The following is a 25681-nucleotide window of genomic DNA, read 5'->3' as shown; positions in this document are numbered from 1 at the left end:
AAATTTATTTATTTTATTTTTGGCTGCGTTGGGTCTTTGTTACTGCATGCGGGCTTTTTCTCTAGTTGCGGCGAGTGGGGGCTACTCTTCATTGCGGTGCACGGGTTTCTCATTGTGGTGGCTTCTGTTGTTGCGGAGCACGGGCTCTAGGCACGCGGGCTTCAGTAGTTGTGGCACGAGGGCTCAGTAGTTGTGGCTCTAGAGCGCAGGCTCAGTAGTTGTACAGCACAGGCTTAGTTGCTCTGCGGCATGTGGGATCTTCCCGGACCAGGGTTTGAACCCGTGTCCCCTGCATTGGCAGGTGGATTCTTAACCACTGCGCCACCAGGGAAGCCCTGACCCCTCACTCTTAACCCTTAATCTTTTTTTATTTTTCTTCAGAGCATTTAGCACCTGAAATTATAGTACACATGTATTTTCTTAATTATCCATCACCTCACTAGACTGAAAGCTCAATGAGAGCAGTGATTTTCTCTTGTCCCCACTGTATTCTCAGTATCTAACAGATTCTGGAATACACTAGGTACTCAATAAGTACTCGTTGCATGGATAGATGAACAGAAAAGAGGAAGGATCAAGGAAGCACATGAAAGGCAGCTATAAATGATAAAGAGGGCATGGCTGAACAGCATAAATTCTAATGAAGTAGGGCTTTTTCTTTTTCTTTTTTTTCTTTTTTCCGCACCACACAGCCTGTGGCATCTTAGTTCCCTGACCAGGGATTGAACCCAGGCCCTGGGCAGTGAGAGTGTAGAGTCCTAACCGCTGGACCACCAGGGAATTCCCAGAAGTAGGGCTATGAAACAAGGGTGAAAGGAGAAAGTTTGAAAGACACATTTGGTAAATGACACTGGCAAACCCCTGCCCTGTCCCATTCCTGAAGATACCCAAGGCTCCAGAGAACACCAACCCCACTTGAAAAGGCAAAAGGAAAGTGAGGTCCTAAGGGGAGAAGTAGACCTAAGGTTGCAGTGACAGGGGTTCACCTTGCACAGGGGCCCATGAGAGCAGCGGTCACAGTCCACTCCATAGCTCCAGCTTATAAAAGTGCAGCTTCTGATTTTCTGCTTTTGTGCCTTTGTTCATCCTCATCTCCTGCTCAGAATGCCCACCTTGCTTGTCTATCTGCTCAAATCCTGCCCTTCTCTCAACAACTCAGAATCATTCTTCTTCTGACCACTCCAGGCTGAAGTGTTTTTTCCCTACCCTCAAGTTCCACAGAGAATATAGTATATACCATTCACTCATCACTCTTATTTACTCATTCGTTCATTAATTTGTTTAACTATGATGTACCAGGTACTATTCCAAGCACTGCTTCATTTGACAATTACTGTTTTATTATCTTTTTTTTTTTTTTTTTTTTTTGACTGTGGCACCACGTGGCACGTGGGATCTTAGTTCCCCAACCAGGGATTGAACCCGAGCCCCTGCTTTGGGAGCACAGAGTCTTAACCACTGGACCACCAGGGAAGTCCCTGTTTTCATCTTATTTTCTACAAGCAAACTGTAATATACTAATAACTAAAACGATTACAGTGAAACCAGAAGATTATTGCAAGTTCTAAGGAAATAGTTTATAGACACTATAGAGGAGATAGGGAAAGCAGATAAAAGGAAAACTACAGTATTAGAAGGAAAACGGTTTTATGTTTTGAATCTTGTCTCTCTAATTAGACTGTGAGATCCTATATTGCAGTCAATCTATATCCTAAAATAATGCCTACATTTTAGATGCATGACAATTTGCAGAGCTATTTTACAAAAATCCATTTTATGAAATAAAGTATGCAATTTTACAAAATGAATCTAATTGTTATCCTCTGTAGCATTTAGGATTATTAAGATGCCAACTGAAGCAGAGAATCAATTTATTGGAATTGTATTAGGCACCCTGCAGAATCAAGGGGCAGCTCTGAGGCCAGGTCCTTAAAGAACAAGAACAGGAGCATCTTTGTGAGGCCATGTAACAAGTCATCGAGCAACTGGCGGGGCTGCCACTAAAATGAACTTGTGCCAACCATTCTGAGTCCTCAGGCTGCAAAGTCCCAGGAGAGAGATTTATGGGCTCAGCACAAAGAGCGGAGGGCACGTGGTCTCTTGTCTGACCGTCCCATCGAACTGTATTCAATTGGAAAGAAATTGTTCTCCAAATGTAAATTGGGGCACAATTGCCAAGACAGCAAAAAACGATCAAGGGGAGAAAAGTGCCTTCCTGATGCCCCTAGTGAGAATTACCCCCTCCCTCATTTATGTATGCACAGCTCCTTATTTGTTGTATCTTCTCCTATGCCTAATCACACTGATTGAATCGATGTTGTTTACATACCTTTTCCTTTCCTCCACTAGCTTACAAGCCCAGAAGGCAGTGGCTGCAGCAGCTGCATCACCCAGAAAATGCTGTCCTAGAGGCCCCCAGTGCTCTATTTCAAAATTAGTAAAAAAATATTCTGAGGAGTGAACTTAAGCGAAAGTAAATGCCTTTTTTCTCTATTCCATTATAGACAACTTCTATAAATTTTTAATAGTTTTACCTTTCTAATGTGAAAAAAATACAAAATGAATATGGAAAGACATAAATCCTCCTTAGTTGCTTTCCTATCTTCTCTAAATCTGTAAAATGCCCACAGAACATCCCTCATTTTAGTAGGAAATCTTCTAAATTAAAATTAAAAAGGATATTATACGAATCTCATTTTCTTTGGAGCTGACTCGGCTGAGTCCCTTCAACAGTTTGGCCAACTAGCTCCCTACCTGGTATAACTTTTTTTTTTTTTTTAAATCCACTGTCTTTAAAAAAAAAAACAAAATTTATTTATTTATGGCTGCATTGGGTCTTTGTTGCTGTGTACAGGCTTTCTCTATTTCTCTAGCTGCGGCGAGCGGGGGCTACTCTTGGTTGCGGTGCATGGGCTTCTCATTGCGTTGGCTTCTCTTGTTGCGGAGCTCGGGCTCCAGGCGCGCGGGCTCAGTAGTTGTGGCACACGGGCTCAATAGTTGTGGCTTGCAGTCTCTAGAGCGCAGGCTCAGTAGTTGTGGTGCACGGGCCGAGTTCCTCCACAGCATGTGGGATCTTCCTGGACCAGGGTTCGAACCCGTGTCCCCTGCACTGGCAGGCAGATTCATAACCACTGTGCCACCAGGGAAGCCCCCTGGTATAACTTTTGAATTAGGCTAGAAATAAAATGCTCAGTTCACTGGAGAATAACTCTACTAATAACTGGCTAGGAAGAAAATGCTCTCAGACTTTTCTAACTTGTACCTGGGAAGGTAATTTTAAAAAGCCATCACTGTAGAAAATACATTACTGAATCTGTCAGAGGTTCTTTTACAAACATTATAAAATAAAATGCAACAGATTAATTCCATAGGGAGACCAGGAATAAGACTCAAATACAGGAAAAAGCAAAGGCATATGCATACAATGAAATATTATTCAGTCATAAAAAATGCATAAAGTACTGATACATGCTACATACAACATGAACCTTGAAAACACTATGCTAAGTGAAAGAAGCCAGACACAAAAAGCCATATACTGTATAATTCGACTTATATGAAGTGTCCAGAAGAGGCAAATCCACAGAAAGCAGATGAGTGGTTGCCAGGGGCTGGAGGGAGGAGGAAAGGGAGAGGGACTGCTAATGGATATGGGTTTCTTTCTAGAGTGATGAAACGTTCTGTAATCAGATACTGGTGACAGTTGCACAACTTTGTGAATATTCTAAAACCCACTGAATTGCATTTTGAAAGGATGAATTTTATGTTATGTGAATTATTTCTCAAAAAAATTTTTTTTAAATGGGAGGGAGGAGGCTTAAGAGATTTGGCATGAAAAGAAATCGTTCTAAGGGCCGAAGAAAGGCACGGAATTTGGTTTTTATGTCTAAGCAAAGAGTGGAACAAAAAAGCATAGGAAAGAATACCCCATAATTACACCCTTAAGGGTCTAAACATTAAAAAAAAAAAGCTTTTAATTACATAGCTTATATTGTGAGACAAATCATCTTCGCCTTTTTGGAAAGTATATGGTGACTCGCTCATTTATTTTTTTTAGGTACTCAAAACATCGTCTACAACCTTTTTTAGTTCTTTTAGTCTATGCATTGTTACAACAGCCTAGCTGCAAATCAAGTAATTTTATTATGTTGCAGCACTTACACTCACCTGAGCCTTGTAAGAACTTTTTATTTATTTGGAGTAAAAGCTTATGGTTTGCAGACCATGCCAGGAAACCAAATCCTAACCATCTATACTTGTTCCAATGAAACTCAAAGACTTCCCTGGATTTTCTTTTCCTCATTCTCTGAATTTTAATCTGTGTGTTTTTAGCCTTTGAGTTAACTGACAAGCCTTTTCGTTCTGTGAACTAAGCACATTCCTTCAAAACCACAGGCATCCACTTCTCATTGGATTTATGACAATCACAACATTGGCATGCAGGTATTAAAAAAACTCAGTTTGCTTTTCCCATCACACCTCTGGTTACCTCAGGGAACCCCTCTTCAGTGGAAAAGGGTTAAAGATAATTTCTGTCATCCAAACCATGTCCAAGTACTCCACAGTATTCTGTAGCGATCTGTCCTTTCCTCTGTACATTTCTACAGCTCTAGCCAACTCTTAGCCATATTAAGAGTTTTGCTTTCCAGAAGAAGGTGGAGTTTCAAGGAAAAGTGGTTCCAACAGACAGCTTCCCTTCCCTTCTTCAGAATAGCCCCCCCCTTAGGATACTCCTTTCTGCAGCCTGATGAGTTTATGAATTAAACTATTTTCAAGGATGGAATGGCCTGAGAGCATTCTAAACTTTAGGACTTCACCCTTTGTTCGACACACAACATGGGTCATTCTGAGTATTTAATAAATATTTAATGCAGCGGAGTCAGTACCTTTGTAAAAAAAAAAGAGCTAGAAGAGGTTTTAAAATTTGCTTTGTTTTCCTATCAGCACAATGCCATACATAAATGGGTGGATTATAGCTCAAAGTGAAAGAGTAAAGAGTAAGAAAAATTAAGAATAAAAGAAGTAAAAGCTCTCACATGGTTTGTGAGAAAGGGCAAAAATCCTTTTCTTGGCGTTGCCTCTCTTTTTAGCTGATGGTTGGGCAGACTGTTCTGCAGAAGATATGGTAACTGCAGGACAGGAAAATGAAAATTGCAGTCTTTGCAACTAAAAAACATCAATTTAGGTGCAAGTATAATAAAAGTGCATGGCCTCCCACTCTGATAGCCACATAATTAGCAATATTTCTAATGATAACATAATTTACACTATAATTATTAAAAAATTTATCTTATAAAAAGTTCATTGGGTTTAAAACGGCAACAACCTGAGTAGAAGACAAGTTTCAGAATACATTAATGTGGATATTTGTATTCCTGATGCTCCTTTTTACTTTAGGTCCATTAAGGAAATAAAATTACTTTTCCTATATTTCCCCATTATGGTAAGTAGAATCTTATGGACTCGTGGCTACCAAACATAATTAAGTCATTTGAGTTCCTGAGCAGAGAGGACTGGAGCTATACAAACATAAAACAAAGAGCCATTAGTATTCGGTGATTGAATCACTAAATATATATATTTTATTGCCATAAAGTACATCGTTTTCTCATCTCGAAATAGTACATACTATTTTGCAAAGCTGAGAAATAATGGGTTCCTTCTGCTTTTATAATTAAAACATTGCTCTTGAAGTTTGTAAAGCTCACTGAAGTAACCACATTAATGGTGAAGCTGGGCTTGCTTGTTTTGTTTTTAAGGAAAGTATTTAGGTTTGAACATAACGGTCATGGTGGTTTTAAAAATGAATATATTTAAACTAGAGGCAATGTAGTATGATACCATTTTTACCAAAATATTTTCTACCATTAATGAAAGAAAGGAAAAGGGATGACAGTAACCTATTACTATGGAAACTGTGGAAGGGTAAGCTAAAGAGAGACTTAAACATATATTTAAAAAAAAAAAGTACAGAGAAGAGTGCATACATTATAGCAGGAAGATTTTATACAGCAGCTGACAGATCTTCCTGACCATGAAGGCTGTGAGAAACTACAAAGAAGTATTATGTGTTTTCTCCTGGAGATTAAAAACAACTCCATTTAGATATATTACCTATAAAAAGAGACCTGGCTTAGCTAGTATCTAGAGATTCCCATGCTTCTTTCACTGGTGTGGAGAAAAAAAGACAGAAAAAAGGGACTCTAGACCAAGCCTATAGGTAAAACCCTCAGCTTGTCTACCTGAGTCCTATGGGGACTAGGCAGTTTTGAATAGCTGAGTTTTCTGGAGAGTTATATCATTCTAAGAATTAAAATTTTTGATAAAGGTACTACTAAAAATGTATTTAAATTCCCTGATCTTTTTTCTTCTTTTAGACTTCAAAAAAATTTTTTAAATATGAGTTATTCAAACTCAGTATAGAAATCAGGTAACATTTTCTTTCTTAAATAGAGTATATGAGACAGAATTCAAGGCTACAAAATGAGATCCTCAGTCTACACAAGTATTTTCTAAAGCCCAATACTATGCTAAACATTCTATATATGTGGTCTCACTTGGTCTCTACAAGCCAATGAGATAGGTGTTATTACTCCTATTTTAAAGATGAAGAAAACAAGGCTTTGGGAATTTATCAAGGACCCCAAAGAAGCTACAGAGTCTAAAATTCAAACCCTTTTGTCCAGTTCCAAAGACTGACCTCTTAACCTTCTCATAGGATTATATACTAAAGGGCCACATACTGTTATAAATTTTAAGGGCTCCCACACATGCATCCCTTACACACACTTAATGATTTTTCAAACTTTCCTTGGTATCAGGTTCTCACTTTTCAGTTTTCAAAGAAGTATATTTTCTTCTTATGGTATCCCCACCACTTTTCTAGTTTGCTGCTTTATATTTACCTAAGCTTGGAAACATCAATAACAAAACAAGCTCATGGAATTTTGTGAAACACAAAAGAGACTTCCAATGGGTGAAGTATATGTAGACTTTGCGATTATACATATTGATTATTTCCTACTCACAGCTCTGTTCTGAGAGACGAGATGTTACTATTCTGGCTTTGAGACATAAAAGCTGTTACACTTGTCTAAACATGCATCAGAAAATCCTAAAAAATCAGCATACTCATAATCCAAAATGTTTTAACAAACATTTAGACAGTTACAGATGGAAAGGCACATCCCAGAGTCAAGAAACCTGGTCACATAGGAGAGTAGAATACTGACTGCATCTGCAGAAAATATGTTCATATACAAGTTACAAAAAAATCAAATGTGCCATAAAACAAACAAGGCAGAGGAATGCATAAGGGTGTGGAGTGTCCAAACAAGAAAAGGAAGAGGCTCATTAGATGGCCTGTAAAAAAAAGGTGAGTCCCAGATTCAAAAGGAAGTTAGGAGACTGCTCCCAACACTCTGGCCCAAAAAGGCAAAAAAGGCAGAACATCAGAAAGAATAACAAAGTACAGCCAAAGGAGACCAGGGGCGTTTGATACAAATAAAAAAAAGACTAACATGTGCTTTGTTGTTTTGCTTGGGGTAAGAACAGTGGATACAGAGGAAGAAGAAAGGTTACCCTAAGGAGACACAGGGATATTATTTCAATCTTGGCTGGAGTCAGCCCTGCTTATCTCCCACCAAATGCAGACAAATAAGAAGCCTCACAGAGCTATTTTCATCATATAAGCTTGGCAGGCATGTTGCTTTTAAACCTGATGACATATGCTACTATTTCATGTAATATATAAAGTTTCCTTTTGTTTGTGAGGTTGTTAATCTGAAAGCTTCATTAATCAAGTTATCACTATAATTAAAAATTATCTGATTATGGTTTGCTAATATCTGATATTATAGTTATTTTGCAACTGCAGAACATATATGTATGGGAAAAGGGTGACCCAGATGCCTGCAGGGGGATGATGGGTGGCAATATCAATTGTGCTTTTCTTCCACTGGCCTCTGTTTCCTGCTGGGCTCTCCTTTAAGAGAAAGAAGAAACATGATGTCACTCTGACCTGAAAATCTCTAACTCTTAGAAGGCAAAGTATTGATAGAGCTTAGAGTACAGTTTAGAGTCTGACATTTCTAAAGACCTTCCTGAGTTACTGCATGGGATGAGATTCCCAGAATAAGGTCTTGGCTAGATATTTAAGACTGAACCCATTTCTACCCTTCCATATGACTTTCTCCTTAAGTCTGTTACTCCTTAAGCCTCCTTGTCTCAAGTTTCCCTGTGTCCCTGTACTCTATGAGGCTGACCTGACACATCAGCATCTGAATTTTTCAGGCTAACAGCTTATAGTTACCCACTAAAAAGCAAACCAAAACAAAAATCAAGTTTGTAAGGAAGAAGGGATATTTGCTTGGAATGTAGTAAACATGGCCTCTCTTTGCCCTCTTTATACTTTATTCGAACAGAATTATAAAAAGTGACTATAATTTATATCCAGATAATTAAGAATTGATTACACTATGTCTGCATCCATTGTTTATAAATGTAAATGACAGTATATCTCTTAGATGCTTTGGATAATAGGGAAAAAAAGTAGTCCTTAATAAAATGCAATATATTCACATAAATTTGAGTACTATTTAAGCTTTTTAGCCATGGCAACTTAAACTTAAGCAACATGGTAAATACCTACTATATTCACAGGCAAAGAAAAATGCAAGAACTGCCTAAATATAGCATTAAAAAAATTTATATTCACTTCCAACTATTCTGTGGCTGTTAACATCATGGAGTGCTTTTAAAGGTCAAAAACAAACTGTCTAGGAATATTCTGAATAGTAATAGCATTACACTGTGAACTTTATTGTCAAATTTAGGTCAATAAGGAGGAAAATAATAAAGTTAAGTAGTCAGAAGAAGTATCAAAAAAAGTACAGTCATTTATATATACAGAGGATTTGAACAGTATAGATTCACTTCCAGTTGATTCAATCCTATTTACACATTTAAAGTACAAAATACATTTTTTTTTGTTTTAACTTTTTTCATCTTTTTTGAATTGTTCACAAACATTTCCTACATAATCCAACATACAAGAGAGAAATGGTACATCTTTTTCTTTCAATTTGCATACAATGGAAAAACAAGAATATATATATATATATATATATATATATATATTTTACAAAGTTTAACTAATAGACACTACCAAGCTGACAGTTTAGTCTATAGGTGAGAAATTATCTAATAAAAAATAATCAGAATTTATTTAGCATCAGTCACTTCCATAACCAAGTATTATTCTGATTAATAAAACTTGCTGCCATTAGGCTTCTGGTATATACTTATACCAACTACTCCATCTGTTGTATTGCTCCCCACCTTGGTTCTTCACAATTACAAACAGAAAATCGTTGCAAAGTAGGGGCAAGCATTTGCAAAAACAAACAGAAATCCCCAGCTTATTATAAGCATGAATGTGTGGTGGAATTTCCTCCCAAGCAATGGACTTTCAAATCACTTAAGAAATCACCAGAACTGAATGTGTCAAGATATTTCGCCTAAGTCCAAGAAGAGATGCATTTATTTATATCCAACAGAGGACTGAAAATTAAAGTTAGTGTTTAGTTTGGGGGCAGGTTGGGGGGAATTCAGCCATTTGAAAAATGACCGTCTTAAAAAAAAAAATGACCACCAAAAATAGGTTCACTAAATTTATTTTAAAAATCATAAAATGTTTCTTACAAAAGAGCATTACATTCTGCACACTGCTCTGAATAGATGCCAGGGACATATGGACTATTGTTACTTTTCCTCCCTGTCCCACCCCCCCAAATGTTACAGTGATCACAAAGTAAAGTGTTCACAATAATTACATGGGGGGATTTTTTTTTTAAACCACCAACAATGAACAAAAATTAAAATTCACTCACTCTGCCGCTGTTTCAAAATTTCAATGTTAGTTTTTGCACACCCTCCCCCACCCCCCACCCCTGTTTGTAAGGAACTAAAACATTACATCTGGTGAACAGCAAAGATTTCACTACACCTCAAATGCAGAACACCTATGAAGCAGAGGAATGTTGGCTTTTTAAACAGAAGCAGATAAAAAAAAAAAGACGCAGGACTCCTTCAGTTCTTCACTAGTCTTAGAAAAACTTTCCAGAATACTGCTTCACACTATAAAAAAGAAAAAATATCTTGCATTAGAATCCTTCAACATCTGCATACTGCTTCACACTGTTCTGCAGCAAGTACTGTGCATTCTGTATCTGGTCCTGTGTTCCTGTAATGGTAATGATCCGGTCTTCAGAGCCTTCTAAAGGCTCATCGATTTTGATCGACGCTCCTGACTCATGACGGATTTGTTTAATCCGCTGACCACCTTTGCCAATAATAGATCCAGCCAGATCTTTGGGAATAGTTACTTGTGTAGTAATAATAGGTCCACCAAGATCACCATATGAGCCACGACTCCCTGCATAGGAATAATCATATCCAGAGCCACCCTGTGGTTCATAAGCCATCTGCCACTCTGATGGGCTCCATGTATCTACTGCAGAGTCCCAGGTTTCATCAGCACTGAAACCAACCATGCCATCATAACGGTCTCCAGGTCTTCCTCTTCTGTCATAGGCCATTAGATCTCCCCCTCTAGGTGGTGGTGGTGGAGGAAGAGGAAGATTCCGAGCTCTGCTACCACCCCGGCCCCCTCGTCCAGGAGGAGGTGGAGGAGGTCCTCGACGAGGGCTCATATCATCATAATCTCTTCTGGATGGAGGCATGGGATGCCCACCCCGACCAGGAGGCATTCTGTCAAAACCACCTCTTCCCCGCATGGGAAATCCCACAGGACGTCCACGGCGGTCATCAAACATCATTGTAAAACCACCATAATCATAGGTTTCATCGTAAAAATTGGGATCATAAGGCTGAGCATGTCCTTTGATGGGAGACTCTGATATAAGATCAAGGATGATCTTTATGCACTCTACAACCCTATCAGGTTTTCCTCCAGTAAGAACAACTCTGTCAGTGGATTGAGGACAACATTCCTGGAAAAGCTTGATTGTTGTCTGAGTGTTCTCTCGAAGTTCTGTGATTTTAGCACCTTTGACCCCAATAATTCCTCCTGCCAGACTCTGATGAATCAACAGTCTCAACTCGCAGTCAAAGTCGCTTCCTTTATAGTGTTGGTAATTTAAGCATTCCACAGCATCAGATTCGAGTGGGAGCTGGCTGGTGGCAGTGGGTGATGGCAACTGCAGGCCCTCTTCCAAGGTAGGGATGATTTTCTTCAGAATTTCTCCAATTGTTTCAATATCAGCACTGATACTCAATATGCGCTCGGGGCCACTGCTGTCTGGGACTGAAACACTGGCATTGTAGTCTGTACGGAGAGCCTTAATATTCTTGCCTCCTTTTCCAATCACTGCTCCAGCATTCTTGCTCTGAAGCAGAATGCGTAATTCAGTCATCTCATCAGTGTTTCTAGATCTTTTAAAAGCTTGTTCCTCTTCCATATCTTCAGCAGGGCGTTTACCAAATTCACCATTGGTTTTGGTGTTGGGAAAGGTCTCCTCTGGCTGTTCAGTTTCCATTTTCTTGTATTAAAGGGACACACCAATCAGCTATTAAATATATTCTTGCAGGGCAGAACTGAAGTGTTCTGGGCGGGACCAACTGACACCCTAGTGCTGCAGTAGCCGGGCAAGGCTACCGTCCCTATGCCGCCGCGCCGCCTCAGCTGGTCACAGCTAGACAGAGCCAAAATACATCTTAACTGTCAAGAAGCTGACCACATTTAGCACCAGGAAAGGAAATTTACTTAGCCTTTGATCATGACCTCAGTATCTTCACACAGGAAAAGAAATGTTATGAAATCTCTATGTATTTATCACTATCAATTAAAAAATTTATTTTGAAAAGTAACTGCTGTGTATCATCAATTCACAAGTGATTCTAAGGGAAGAAAACAAGCTGGGACTACTTGATATTGCGCACAACTCTCCTACAGTGGTTTGTTTTCATCTCTTCCAAGGCTTGCTCCAATTGCTGAACCAAATGGAGCAGGGTGGCTGGGTCTGTCTGCAGAACTTGGGTGTTGTGATCTCCATTCTGATTAAGGTGTAGCTTTATAGTCACTGATGGTTTCATCTGTTGCCTGAGGCTTCTGCTTGCAAGCTTGATTTTAAATGGAATAAGAGCATAAGGACTATTTAATAATCATGCTAAACATATAATAATTACATTATACCATACATAAAAATCTAATTTCAGATGAATCACAGACTTCAAAAAGAAAAGTAAACTTTAAAACCTTTGGAAAGAGGGACTTCCCTGGTGACGCAGTGGTTAAGAATCTGTCTGCCAATGCAGGGAACACGGGTTCGAGCCCTGGTCCAGGAAGATCCCACATGCCGTGGAGCAATTAAGCCCGTGCGCCACAACTACTGAAGCCTGCGTGCCTAGAGCCCGTGCTCTGCAGCAAGAGAAGCCACCACAATGAGAAGCCCGTGCACCGCAATGAAGAGTAGCCCCCGCTCGCCACAACTAGAGAAAGCCCACGTGCAGCAACAAAGACCCAACACAGCCAAAGATAAATAAATAAAATAAATTTATAAAAAAAAAAAAAAAAAACCTTTGGGAAAAAAAAGAAACCAGAATGTACAGTCAATCAGGATGTATAGTCAGCATGGAAGGGTTTCTTAAACATGATATAAAAAAAAAATACCATAAAGAAAAAAACTGATACATTGAACAATCATTAAAATTTCTTCAAAGGATACCTAAAAATGGTGGAAAAACAAGCCACAAACTGAGAAAAGATATTTTGTAACACATACAACCAAAAAAAAAAAAGTTAGTATCAAGAATGTATGAAGAACTGCTCTGATTTAATACAAACCCCACAAAACCAAGAAAAAATTTTACAGAGACCTATCTAAGCACTCTGCAGAAGTAAGACAAATAGATAAACATAGGAAATACGTTCAACTTTATTAGAAATCAGTAAAATGGCCAATAAAATCGTAAGATACTGTTTATCAGACTTGCAAGAATTAGAAACCTGTCCATACGGAGCACTGTAAAGTGATGGTAATGAAAACTCTCATCCACTGCTGGTGAGAGTAATGACAATCACTTTGGAAAACGTATACATTACCAGCAATTCCACTCCTAGGTATTTACCTTAAACTCTTACACATATACACATATTCGTAATAGTATTTGCTTCCAAGAGTCCAAAACTAGACAAATCTCAAATATTCTTTAACAGAATGGATAAATTGAGAATATTCATACAGTGAAATGCTTACTAAATGACAGCAAAAAGAAGTGAACTATAGCAACATGAATTGTCATGAATAAATCTAAAAAGAAAACGTTCAATCAAAAAAGCAAGTTGCAGAAGAATACATGAAAATCTAAAAACTATACAGTTTAGTGAAAAAATATATGTTAGAAAAACTATAAAGAAAAGATTAACAGAAAATTCAGGATAATGGTTACTCTTAGGGGGCTGGGAGGGTGTTGTAATTTGGGGAGGGTGATTCAGAGGTACTGAATGACAGTACTACAGGATAAAGAACTGTAGCCTACAAAGTTTTTCTTTCCACAAAGTTCTTGATATGGACTTATTTTTTTAATGGGGATGAAATTCTGCCCTTCTCCCTGTAAAAATAACAGCAGCAACTTTAAAAGGATCAGTCCTAAAGGTAACATTCTCCTGCACTGGTCTCAGATGCATTCAATTTACTGATGCTATTTAACAAGTGCTGGCAATTTATGAAGTATGGGAAATGCTTCTATTAGAAACTAACCTATGATGATTCATTTATTTCCCATCAGCAACTGCACAATAATTAGCTGGTAACTATCCATTCGCTACCAGTCTCCATGAGATGAGCCAGCTACTCAAAAATGAAAGGTTCTATATCCTGTTACTAGTTTCCTAGCCATTTATCTGGTCTTCATCTGACAGGACTTCTTCTCTTCCTTCCTTCCTTGAGTTCAGTAAATCCATTAGTTCTCTGAGTGGCTTTTTTAGCCCTTAAATACACCTCACCACATGGCAATATTCATTCAATATACCCTCAACATTAAACTGTATTAGTCCTTGCAGTAACACAGCAATTCAAACTCCTTTTACCGGGCAAATGAACTCTCTTGAGTCTAATTTTAGAAATTTCAATTGCCTAAGTTTCTAACTTCTAAAATGTCTTAGTAACGGAAAAACTCAAAGCAAATCAATAAAGCCAAAAAAAGAACCTCTAAGGGCTACTGGAACCCAAAAGTCAGAAGCTATCTCCACATAAGAGAGGGATACAAGATAAACTAGTGCTGAAGTTCATGAACATGACCATCCCCAAATCTCCTCCACCTGGTTATTATGAGAGGACTTAAACATAAAGGCATTACACAGTGATCTCTTCCTCCACGTGAGCCCCACAGGAGTTGCTGCTTCTAAGGTCTCCAAGAGCATAAACTGTGTCAAGTTCTTTGCTGTAGCCACACCACTTGGCACATGATAGGTGTACAAGAAATATTTAATAAATAACACGGTTAAGAAGCTGCTGACCACCTCTCCTTATTTACATTCAGTACTGAATGCCTATTATGTGTCAGGCATTGTGTTGGAGACACAGTAGTGAACAAGACACAGCACCTACCGTCAAGAAGCCTATAATCTGTTTATACTTTCTCCTGTGTTAATATATATTCAAGCACTCAACACACTGGGATGTAACTGCTAAACTCTAACTGAATTTCTATAACTTATCTGGGCCATTCAAATCAGGAAGAATCCACTATTACAGCAGTTTACAAACTTTATTCACATCAGAATTACCTGGGTGACAGGGGAGCTTTTAAAAATCCTGATGCCCAGGCCAAACTCCGCACCACTAAATCATTTAGAACCTCTAGGGTAGAACACAGACATCAGAATTTTTTAAGTTCCCTGGGTTATTCCAGCGTCCAATCAAGTTTGGGAACTAGGGAGCTATCCCACATATTCATTTGTTCATTCCCATATCCATGTGGGCCTTTACAACTTATGCTGTCTGCTCTGTCAAGAATATTACCCTGGTTTTCTCTAACCATTCGTTTTTCTGAAATTTCACCTCCTTTTCTTGAAGCTTTTCTGGATCATGCCAGTGTACACTGAACTACCTGAGCTATAAAGCTTTTTTGAAATACTCAGCTGTACATTCATTTATACAATTCTATTCTTTTTTCCTCTCCAGAACCTTATTTCACAACTATCTTTAATTACCAGTTATTTTGAGAACACTAATATCCCTAACCAGATAACATCTTTTCCAGCTGAGAAAGTGTCTTACACTTCTTTTGTGTCCCAAAGCATTCAGAACAGCTCTGATTAGAGCTGATTAGTGAGTGGATGACATTCAGCAAGCATCTATTAACTAACTTACCTGTCACTGCTTGAGAAAGGGCTTCATGTGATAGTCTGAAATATCCCTTTTGCTTATTTATGTGGCTTTAAAAACAACTCAATCTCACAAAAAGAAGGCAGACGCAGAAGAATATTTACTGAATCATTCCATGTATGGAAGGTTAAAGAGCAGGAAAAAGTAATCTGTGCATTACAAGTCTGGATGCTGGTTACCTTTGAAAAGAAGGAAGTAACTGGGAAGTAACTGGTAGGAGGCAAGGAGGATGCTTCTGAGGTGCTGGTCATGGCCAAGTGCTGGTTTCATGGGTGTTTTCACCACATAATTCATTGGGCTGTATACTGACCTGTGTACTTTTTCTCATATGTTTTTTATTTAGACAGAAAGTTTTTAAAAAGCTAAGCACCACTTTAAAAATATGGATAGCCATCTGCTTTTCCAAATAACCTATTTCTTATAAACTTCACAAATTAAACCAATGGGAACACATTAAAAATATAAGAAAATGAACTATTTGGGAAATGGTCTAAAAATGAACATTAAAAAACTACAGTTTCAAACCACAGTTTGGTTAAGATGGTAAAGAATACAACAAGCCTCAGGACATAAACCTAAAATAAATCTTATATTCTATGTCAGGTTTAAAAAAAATAGTCATACCTGTACATCTAGTCGCCATTCAAGGCTGTGGTAACTGGGAAGGTCTGGTGCCAATTCACTCAGGATAGTTCTGATCTCTTTTCTGTTGTCCAGATAAAGCTGAAGCAACAATTTGTTCAATTCCTCAGAGAATCCAAGAACAAAAACAGAGTCTTGGAAATCCAGTTCAGAAATCTGAAAGTGAATCGAGTTTAACAGAACATCAAAATTTATTTTTGTCTAGGAAATGCTGAAATACTGGATATTTGCAAAAGAATATGAAATCCCTTAATTCTTTTCTGTCTAGTAAAAGAAATAACACTCCTTAGTAAAAGGCAACCCTTGCCCATTATTCCAAATTCCGAGTTTCTGATACATAAAAATAAGCAACAAAAACAAAAATAAACTAGTGGGACTATTTCAAATTAAAAAGCTTCTGGGGTCTTCCCTGGTGGCGCAGTGTATAAGAATCTGCCTGCCAATGCAGGGGACACAGGTTTGATCCCTGGTCCTGGAAGATCCCACATGCTGCAGAGCAACTAAGCCCCTGCGTCACAACTACTGAGCCTGTGCTCTAGAGCCCACGAGCCACAACTACTGAAGCCTGCGTGCCTAGAGCCCATGCTCCGCAACAAGAGAAGCCACAGCAATGAGAAGCCCACGCACCACAACGAAGAGTAAGCCCCGCTCACCACAACTAGAGAAAGCCCGTGCGCAGCAGCAAAGACCCAACGCAGCCAAAAATAAATAAATAAATAAGTTTATAATAAAAAATAAAAATAAAAAAAATAAAAGCTTCTGCAGGGCAAAGGAAAGCATCAGCAAAATAAAAACACAACCTACTGAATGAGAGAAAATATTTGCAAATCATATATCTGATAAAGGGTTCATATCCAAAAAATATAAAGAACTCATATAACTCAATAGCCAAAAAACCAAACAATTCGATTAAAAAATGGGCAGAAGATCTGAATACACATTTTCCAAAGAACACATACAGATGGCCAACAGGTACATGAAAAGATGCTCAACATCATTAATCATCAGGGAAATACAAATCAAAATCACAATGAGATATCACCTCACACCTGTTGGAATGGCTCTTATCAGAAAGACAAGAGATAACAAGTGTTGGCGAGGATGCGGAGAAAAGGGAACCCTCTTGCACTGCTGGTGGGAATGTAAATTGGTGCAGCCACCATGGAGAACAGTATGGAGGTTCCTCAAAAAATTAAAGATCGAACTGCCATATGATCCACCAATTCTACTTCTGGGTATTTAGCCAAAGAAAACAAAAGCACTAACTTGAACAGATATATGTGCCGCCATGTTCACTGCATCACCATTTACAATAGCTAAGATGAGGAAACAAACTCATTGTCCATCAATGGATGAATGGATAAAGAAATTGTAGAATATATACACAATGGAATATTATCCACCATAAGAAAAAATGAAAGAATAAAATCTTGCCATTTGCAACAACATGGATGGAACTCAAGGGCATTATGCTAAGTGAATTAAGTCAGACAGAGAAAGAAATACTGTATGATCTCTCTTACATGTCAAATCTTAAAAGACAAAAACAAAAAACCCACCAAGGTCATAGATACAGAGAACAGATTGGTGGTTGCCAGAGGCAGGGGGTAGGAGGTGGGATGGGAGAAATGGGTGAATGGTGTCAAAAGACTTTAAAAAAAAAAGCCTTAGTGAGAGAATGAGGGCTCCTGGTTTGGGTAAGTCCTAGTGGGATACTCAGATGCTGACTGGACACAAAGAAATCATATATTTGGCCAGGAAAGGGAGCTGGGAGAGAAGGGCATGGAGGCACAGTTTTGCTGTCCAACGGTTCAGCATTACTGGGGACCAATCCCAACACTGGCAGTGACCCTCAAAAGGATAAAAGGAAGCTGCCAACAGCTGCCTTGCTTTTACTCCCTTATTGGATGATTGAAGTGAGGAGGGGATAAAAAGGTAGAGAAAAGGTAGAGAAAGCACAGTCTTTCTCTTTGCTCCTCTTCCTTTCATTGTATTCACCTCAGCCACTTTAACACTCTACTTTCCTTGCTCTTTTCCAATTTCTGCATGCCACCCTTTCTTTTTTCAGGTTAATGTCATTAGACTTGTTTCTGTTTATAATAGCATAGGCTTGTGTATTTTATCCCTTCAACAAATATTTTCTGAGATCCTACTGTGGGATAGGTCTTGTGCTAGGAAGACAGAGCTGAACAAAACAAACAGGCTCATTGCCTTTGTGGAGGAGATTATAGTCCTTGGGGCCGGGCAGGTTAGGTTAGCTGACCAATCACGCCAGGTGGTCTGTCAGAAGACTCAGTTTGACTACACAGAAGAGCAAGAGGCTAGAGATCTATTCTCAGGAGGAGAGCAGCCAGGAAAGCTCTGGATAGGGCCAGAAAGGATCGCTTAGGGCAGCAAAAATGAGTTCCCCATATCAATTAATGGAACATGGATTTATGGGTCAGGGCATTTGCTGTGGACCACCTCTAAGTGTAATATTTTAGGAAGCCTGACAAAAGGGATCTATAAAATAAATTTTTTACGTAGTTGTTCATAACCACTCAAATAATCTGTTAGGGTGAAAACAACTCAAGTAAGCCACACTGCATCTTTTATCACTTCCAGCATTAGGATTCACTATCAAAATGTTGAGCCTCTAGTGTAGTTTCCCAAATTTGCCTGATCTTAAGAATCACTTGGGGCTTCCCTGGTGACGCAGTGGTTGAGAATCTGCCTGCCAATGCAGGGGACACGGGTTCAAGCCCTGGTCTGGGAAGATCCCACATGCTGCGGAGCAGCTGGGCCCGTGAGCCACAATTACTGAGCCTGTGCGTCTGGAGCCTGTGCTCCACAACAAGAGAGGCCGCGATAGTGAGAGGCCTGCACACTGCGATGAAGAGTGGCCCCCGCTTGCCACAACTAGAGAAAGCCCTCGCACGGAAACAAAGACCCAACACAGCCATAGATAAATAAATAAATTAAATTAATTAATTAATTTAAAAAAAATTAAAAAAAAAAAGAATCACTTGAAGCACTTTGGGAAAAGATTAATTCTCAAGCCCCTCCTCTGGAAAGCCTGATTCAGTAGGTTTGAGGTAGGAACCGGGAATCTGGTTAACAAGGGTCACACGTGATTCTTACAAAAAGGTAAACCTGAGACACAGTAGAATGGATAATATGTAAATTAAGCCCCATGCAGCCACCTGTAATTTTTCAAATATTTTTTCTATTAGGAGCATGAAGAAACAAATACTGGTACAAGATCCCTCAGCTAGTATTAAGGAAGGGGCAACTAACACTTAAAAAAAAAAAAATGGAAAAAATTTTCTCAATTCTCCAACAAGCCATATACTGCTAATATGCAAAAAATTAAATCATTTCATTCTCCCTCCTCTTGGGATACATACTATAGTATATGGTTTAATAACATGCAGAATTAGAGGCAATTCTAATTTATACTAACAAGAGGTATTCATGCCAGCAGATCACATTATAGTCAGATTGCTTAGGCATGGCTTCACTAAATCCATTATAAACCAGTAACAACATTACTGAAATGAGCAGATCCTGCTAGGACTGATGTAGAGTATACTGAACCTCCTTAAGGTCCTGCTAATACAAAACAGTCCACAAAAGTCCTTACCATGAGCTTTGAACTTTCAGTGAGGAGGTGTATTAATCCTTCCACACCATGTTGGACAGTGTCACTACTCACGCTGAGTTTTCCTGAAAAAAGAGGAAAAATGAGCAAATAAATTATGTGGTATTTATTCTTTTATTCAAACTCTAAAGAGTAAATGTTATCTATTATTCCATGTTTTCAAACAATGCAATTATTATAAAAAATAATTACTTGGTAATAGCCTCCTGTTCATTCTCCACTCCCAGCCAAATGCTTTCAGTATTTCCCACCATGTAACCTTTACAAAAACAGACCCGTGGAGACAATACCAGGCGCACAGTCCTTCTCTTGAGTGCGCCGCTACTTCAAGCCTGGCAGAAGGGACAATAATAGAAACCGTCCCTCGTCCATCGGGGTAAAACTACTTCAGCAAAAGTAGATGTCTGAACAACGAATAATAACCAAACACTTGTATATTTATGGTTCACCCAGCTATTCCACACACTTGGATGCAGGTTAGCATCACAGTATTCTGGCAGATGGTATTCTGTCCATTAACACGTCAGGAAATCGACTTAATACAAGCTTTTAAAAACTCACAATACTTAGGGGACGGGCAGGATTTGCGCCCTGACTGAAGAGCCCTTCTTTTATTCTGCCACAATGGGAATAAGACCTTTAGAGTCCCAATAACCCCTTCCCCTCCACGGGGACAGAGAACGCACTTCTCCGCGCAGTTTTCAGCGCTGTGCCTCCCCCCCTTCTTACTCGCAGCGCCTTCGTAGATCTTGGGGTTAGAGCCACGCCTCAGGAACTCCACCGCAATTCGCCCAAACTCAGCGACCACTGCAACGGAAGCCAGGAGACCCTGAGCACCGGGCGCTCCCACCGACCCCCTCCCCAGACCGCAGAGCACCACCCTCCGCCGCCGGGCCCCCTCACCCGCGCTGTCCACTTGCGGCAGGAAGGCCAGGTGCTCCTTGTGCTCCTCCGACAGGTCCAGCAGCATCTTCTCTGGCTGGCCGATTTCACCCCGCAGCGCTGACCCCGTCCTCGCCACTTCCGGGCCCTGAGTCCAGGCGTAAAAAGGCTCCGGCGTCTCAGCGTCCCGAGCTTTCGGTTCCGGCTTACCGCCGTCCTACACTCAAATGCCTTCCGCGGCGCAGACCGGGATGAGAAGATTCTTCAGTTCGCCAGTCAGTTGTAGCCTGCCGGGTGTAGAATGCTATGCTCTGAGGAAGATGAAAAGAAGTTTAAAATTCGACACGCCCCCCCACCCCCGCCACCGTGGAGCTTACATTAATATTATCAATAGCTAACATTTATTAAGCACTATGTCAGGAACTGTTCTTACATTTAACATTTAGAGTTCACGAGAACCTTATGAGGTAAGTACCATTATGGTTCCCATTAGAGACAAGGAAACAGAGACAGGTCAAGCAGTTGAAAGTAACTTTTATAGAGCTATTAGTTTTTACGGAGCTGTTGTATATGTTATCTTACTTGATTTATCTCGTTTAATACGCTCAATAGCCATGACATCGTTTGTACGGTGCGGGCCATCGTTTGTACAGATGAAGAATGCAAGCTCCAAAGACTATGTCATAAGCCAGTGACAGAGCTGGAAGGAGTTCAGAGCCCTTGATCACCTGCTCCAAAACCCATCATTCTGCACAGCAGGCTGAAAGCTGAAGGTTGGTAACAAGTTCTGTGAGTGATATAAATTAGGATAAAAACAATGAGGAGGAGGAAGACGACGACCACGCTTGTCTTTATTTTTGTGTTGGGGGCAGTGTGAGAATTTGGTTCCTTTACCAACTCGCTCTTCTCACCTGTTCTGGTTCAAATATAAGAGACTACAGAATGGCTAATTGATAGTCTTCAAATCTCACTGTCTTGGTGGGGGAAAGCATGGGGGAAAAGAGAGAGAGAGACAGAGAGAGACTTCACATCTATGGTGGTTATATCTAGGGATATAGATAGAAAGCTATCCGTACGCCAAGCTTTCTATACTCCGAGTCTCCTGACCAGAAGCGAAAACTGGAAAAGTTTTTCAGCTCTGCTCTCTGTGTCTACCTCATCCCTTCCAATCTGACTGAAACTGAAATTGTTTCCCATACTGGGGCACAGAAAGGCAGGTCTTTAAACTTGTCAGTTAGGTCTTGAAGCAGCATTTGCAGAGAGAGCCCAATTCTTACTTAGACTATGTTGCAGATCAGCAAAAATGTCATTTTCTGAAGAAGGTTTTATACATACAGTATTGAGAAAATGTCCATTATATATAGGGAATAAGGAATGCTGAAATGAATTTACAAATAGGTGTAATATTATGCCAATATAAAATAGTATTTCTTCCCTGTGATCTCAGGGACTGAAGTGGGAGTGAAGGCAGGGGCGGGGCAGGGGTGAAGGTAGGAAATAAGGCTTAACAGAATGGGGTGGTCAAGGAAGGTGGTCAAAAAGCCAAGTTATAGCTGGGGGAACCAGCCTGGGAGTTAAAACTTCCTAGGATAATGTACACGCAAATGTTATGTAGTTGTTTAGAGGTAATTACCTGAGCGAAAAGTCAAAAGTCTAGATTCCAGATCTGGCTCTGACACTCACTACCTGTAGGGCCTCCGACAAGTTATTCTTATATGTTATAAATGTAACCTCTTCATTTGTAAAATGGGTATTTTAATGATGACTGTCCTTCTGTGCCATGCAGGGCTGCTATGATGCTCAGATGAATTAATAAATTCATATTAAGAAATTGATTTTGATGATCAAATTAAACAATAAATTAGCATTAACAAATGATTTGTTAACTGAAACATTTATATTTTATAGGAGCAGATTTTGTGTGCACAGGTCATTGAGAATTCCATGAGCATGATCATCCTAAAATCCATTCATTTAATATAACAAATATCTATAGAGCAATGACTCAAAGCTCAAGCATATGCTATGCCTTGGCAACTTAGAGATGAATAAAACACTGTCCTTGCCTTCTAGGAGATGATAGTAAAGTAAAGGGGACAGTCAAGTAATTTGAATACAGTGTGATGAGTGGTAATACCCGAGGAAGGAACAAAATGACCTGGAGCAAAGAGAAGGTGACACTTAACTTTGATTTAAATAAGATTCAGGTTTAGAATAAATGTCCCATGGTATCCTGTCTATGCTAATAATAATGCTTTACAACTGTATAATATTATAGGAAAATAAGATCTTAATGTCACTTCATGCTGTCTTACTAGGGCTAAAGTGAAGAAAGGATAAATACTCTGTAGTTTTTCAGTTGATTCTGGCAAGGAACCAGGCTTCATATCAATTGTCCTCTCACATTTTCTCTTTATCATCCTCCACCTCCTTTTTTTCCCTTCATATTTCACCATATTTCTTTCTTCTTCATAGACACTCCTGCCCCAGAATCTTTGCACCAGGCATCTCCTTGGTGATGTTTTCAATGATACATAAAATAGTATCGTCTCTTGCAAGGAATCTCAGTTCAATTCAGCAGGAAGCATGGTGACACCCATCACTCACATGAATTGCCCTCTCATGAGTCTGAGGCTGCCATCAAATGCATGAATTAGCTCCTGAATTTTTTTTCATTATTTTAGTTAACTTTTTCAACTGGATGATAAAATGCATACAGAAAAGGATACAAATTTTAAAAAAAATACTTCTTGTTGAATTTTCTCCGGTTGAACACATCTATTAACCCAGATCAAGAAATAGAATGGTACCAGTACCCCAGGACCTTTGCTGTGCCCTCTTCCAGTCTGTGTCCCCTCTTGCTGTCTCTACAATGAGCTAATACCTATATACATGCTGCCTTACAACATCTCTTTGGTATCATCTTTGTGTTTTCTTTTGTATTAACCTTCTATGTGCCCCAACCCCATAATATCAAACTAGAAACCTAAAGTTATTTTTTTTAATGAGATTTAGATTTTAGGTGCTTCTGACTATTGTAACAGAATCTATCTTAAAAATCTTCCTAGCAAATAGCATCCAAAATATGCCATACTTAAGAAAACAATAAGTGATTTGTAAGACCTCTACACTAAAAACTAAAAATCATTGATGAGAGAAATCATGGAAGACTTAAATGGGGACATATACTATGGATAGAGAAATGTATCATGGGCTGTAATATTCACTATTATTAACATGTCAGTTGTGACCAATCAAAATCCCAACAGGCTTTTTTATAGAGAACGGCAGGTTTATTTTAAAAATCTACTTGGAAGTTCAAAGGACTGAGAATAGCCAAAACAAAGTAGGAAAAAGGACAAAGTTATTCATACTACCTGATTTCAAGGCCCACAATAAAGCTATAGTAATTAAGACAGTGTGGTTTTAGTGTAAGGAAAAATAAATAGGCCAATGGAATGGAATAGAGAGTCTGGAAATAGATCCATACATATATTGTAAATTGATTTTTGACAAAGGTACCAAGGTATTCAATGAGGGGAAGGAACTTTCAACAACTTGTACTAGAACAATTTGATAAACTTATGGAAAAGAATTCTGACTCTCACCTCATATCACACACACAAAAATAATTAAGGATGGATTATAGACCTAACATAAGAGCTAAAACTGTGAAACTTCTAGAAGAAAACAAGAATATCTTCATGAATTTGGGGTAGGCAGAGATTTCTTAGACAGGAAGCAGAAAGCATGAACCATAAAAGAAAAAAATGATAAACTGTACTTCAATAGAGTTAAAAACTTTCATTATCAAAAGACACCATTAATAAAATGGAAAAGAGAGCCACAGATTGGGAAAATATATTTGCAATACATGTATCTGACAAAGAACTTACAGGACTTCCCCGGTGGTGCAGTGGTTAAGAATCCGCCTGCCAACGCAGGGGACACGGGTTCGAGCCCTGGTCCAGGAAGATCCCACATGCCGCGGAGCAGCTAAGCCCGTGCGCCACAACTACTGAAGCCTGCACTCTAGAGCCCAACTACTGAGCCCAAGTGCAGCCAAAAATAAACCAACTTGTATCATGAGTATCTTGAAATCTCTGATAAACCAATAATTAAAACATAAACAACACAATTTTAAAAATTTATTTATTTATTTTTGGCTGCATTGGGTCTTCCTTGCTGCGCACGGCTTTCTGTAGTTGGGGTGAGCGGGGGCCACTCTTCGTTTCGGCGTGCAGGCTTCTCATTGCGGTGGCTTCTCTTGTTGCAGAGCATGGGCTCTAGGTGCATGGGCTTCAGTAGTTGTGGCACGTGGGCTCAGTAGTTGTGGCACACGGGCTTAGTTGCTTCGCGGCATGTGGGATCTTCCTGGACCAGGGCTCAAACCCGCGTCCCCTGCATTGGCAGGCGGATTCTTAACCACTGCACCACCAGGAAAGCACCACAATTTTTTAAACGGACAAAAAACTTGAGTTGACACTTCACAAAAGAAAATGTACAAATGGCCAATAAGCACACAAAAAGCATTCAATATTATTAGTTCTTAAGGAAATGCAAATTAAAACCATGAAATGTCATTTCAAACCCACTAGAATAACTAAAAATCAAAAGTACTAATAACACCAAATTTTGGTGGGTCTGTGAAGCAACCAGAATACTTGTATATTGTTAGTGGAAGTGTAAAACTGTAATACCACTTTGGAGAACTGTTAGGTAGTTTCTTATAATGTTAAATGTACATTTAGTCTATTACCTAACAGTTCCACACCTAGGTTTTTGCCCAAAAGAAAGGAAAGCATATGTCCAGAAAAAGACCTTTACAGTAATGTTTAAAGCAGCTTTGTTCACAATATCACAAAACTGGAGGCAACCCAAAGGTACATACATTTGAATGAATTATGGTGTGCCTACACAATGGAATACTACTCAATAGTGAAAAAAGATCTACGGAAGACTTGTATGGAGGACGTACAGATATTGGAGTTATTAGACCTGGACTCTAAAATAACTTGAATAATATGTCCAAAACATTAGATGACAGATAAAGTATTTAATCAGAGAAGTAGAAACTGTGAAGAAATTAACAAATTAGAAAGCAAAT

General features: G+C 39.2%; 2 protein-coding genes and 1 pseudogene across 7 annotated transcripts in view; all 3 read right to left on the bottom strand.

Annotated features, from left to right (window-relative positions):
• Positions 1–3: 3 nt before the first annotated feature.
• On the bottom strand, positions 4–20750 carry COMMD2 (COMM domain containing 2). 5 transcript variants are annotated; one of them, XR_014245281.1, is made up of 6 exons: positions 20596–20750; positions 20422–20499; positions 19675–19757; positions 16035–16208; positions 15396–15589; positions 12006–12141 (listed from the first exon to the last, which is right to left on the bottom strand). XR_014245281.1 is itself a non-coding variant. In XM_082394500.1 (5 exons), the coding sequence occupies exons 1-5, from the start codon at positions 20660–20662 to the stop codon at positions 7841–7843; spliced, it is 546 nt and encodes a 181-aa protein (XP_082250626.1). In that variant the 5' UTR covers positions 20663–20750; the 3' UTR covers positions 4–7840. The 5 variants fall into 5 exon arrangements, 4 of the variants coding, with proteins under 4 accessions (XP_082250626.1, XP_082250625.1, XP_082250628.1 ...); XM_082394500.1 differs by lacking the exons at positions 12006–12141; positions 15396–15589 and adding an exon at positions 4–7984; XM_082394499.1 differs by lacking the exon at positions 15396–15589 and having other exon boundaries at positions 9659–12141; positions 20596–20748.
• On the bottom strand, positions 9659–11816 carry LOC309629875 (heterogeneous nuclear ribonucleoprotein K pseudogene; annotated as a pseudogene). Its single transcript has one exon. The product of its transcript is annotated as a heterogeneous nuclear ribonucleoprotein K pseudogene (transcript).
• Positions 20751–20813: 63 nt separating the features above from the next.
• The window catches only part of ANKUB1 (ankyrin repeat and ubiquitin domain containing 1), a 49682-nt gene continuing 44814 nt past the window's right edge, over positions 20814–25681 (bottom strand). Inside the window, exon 7 of the transcript XR_014245279.1 lies at positions 20814–20885. The gene's annotated coding sequence lies outside the window, so the exon portion shown is untranslated. The remainder of the gene's footprint in view (positions 20886–25681) is intronic.

Source organism: Balaenoptera borealis (assembly GCF_965194805.1).
Source record: "Balaenoptera borealis genome assembly, chromosome: 5".
Taxonomy (NCBI): domain Eukaryota; kingdom Metazoa; phylum Chordata; class Mammalia; order Artiodactyla; family Balaenopteridae; genus Balaenoptera; species Balaenoptera borealis.
Note: the sequence above shows the minus strand (reverse complement) of the source record. Positions and strands in the feature narration are given on the sequence as shown.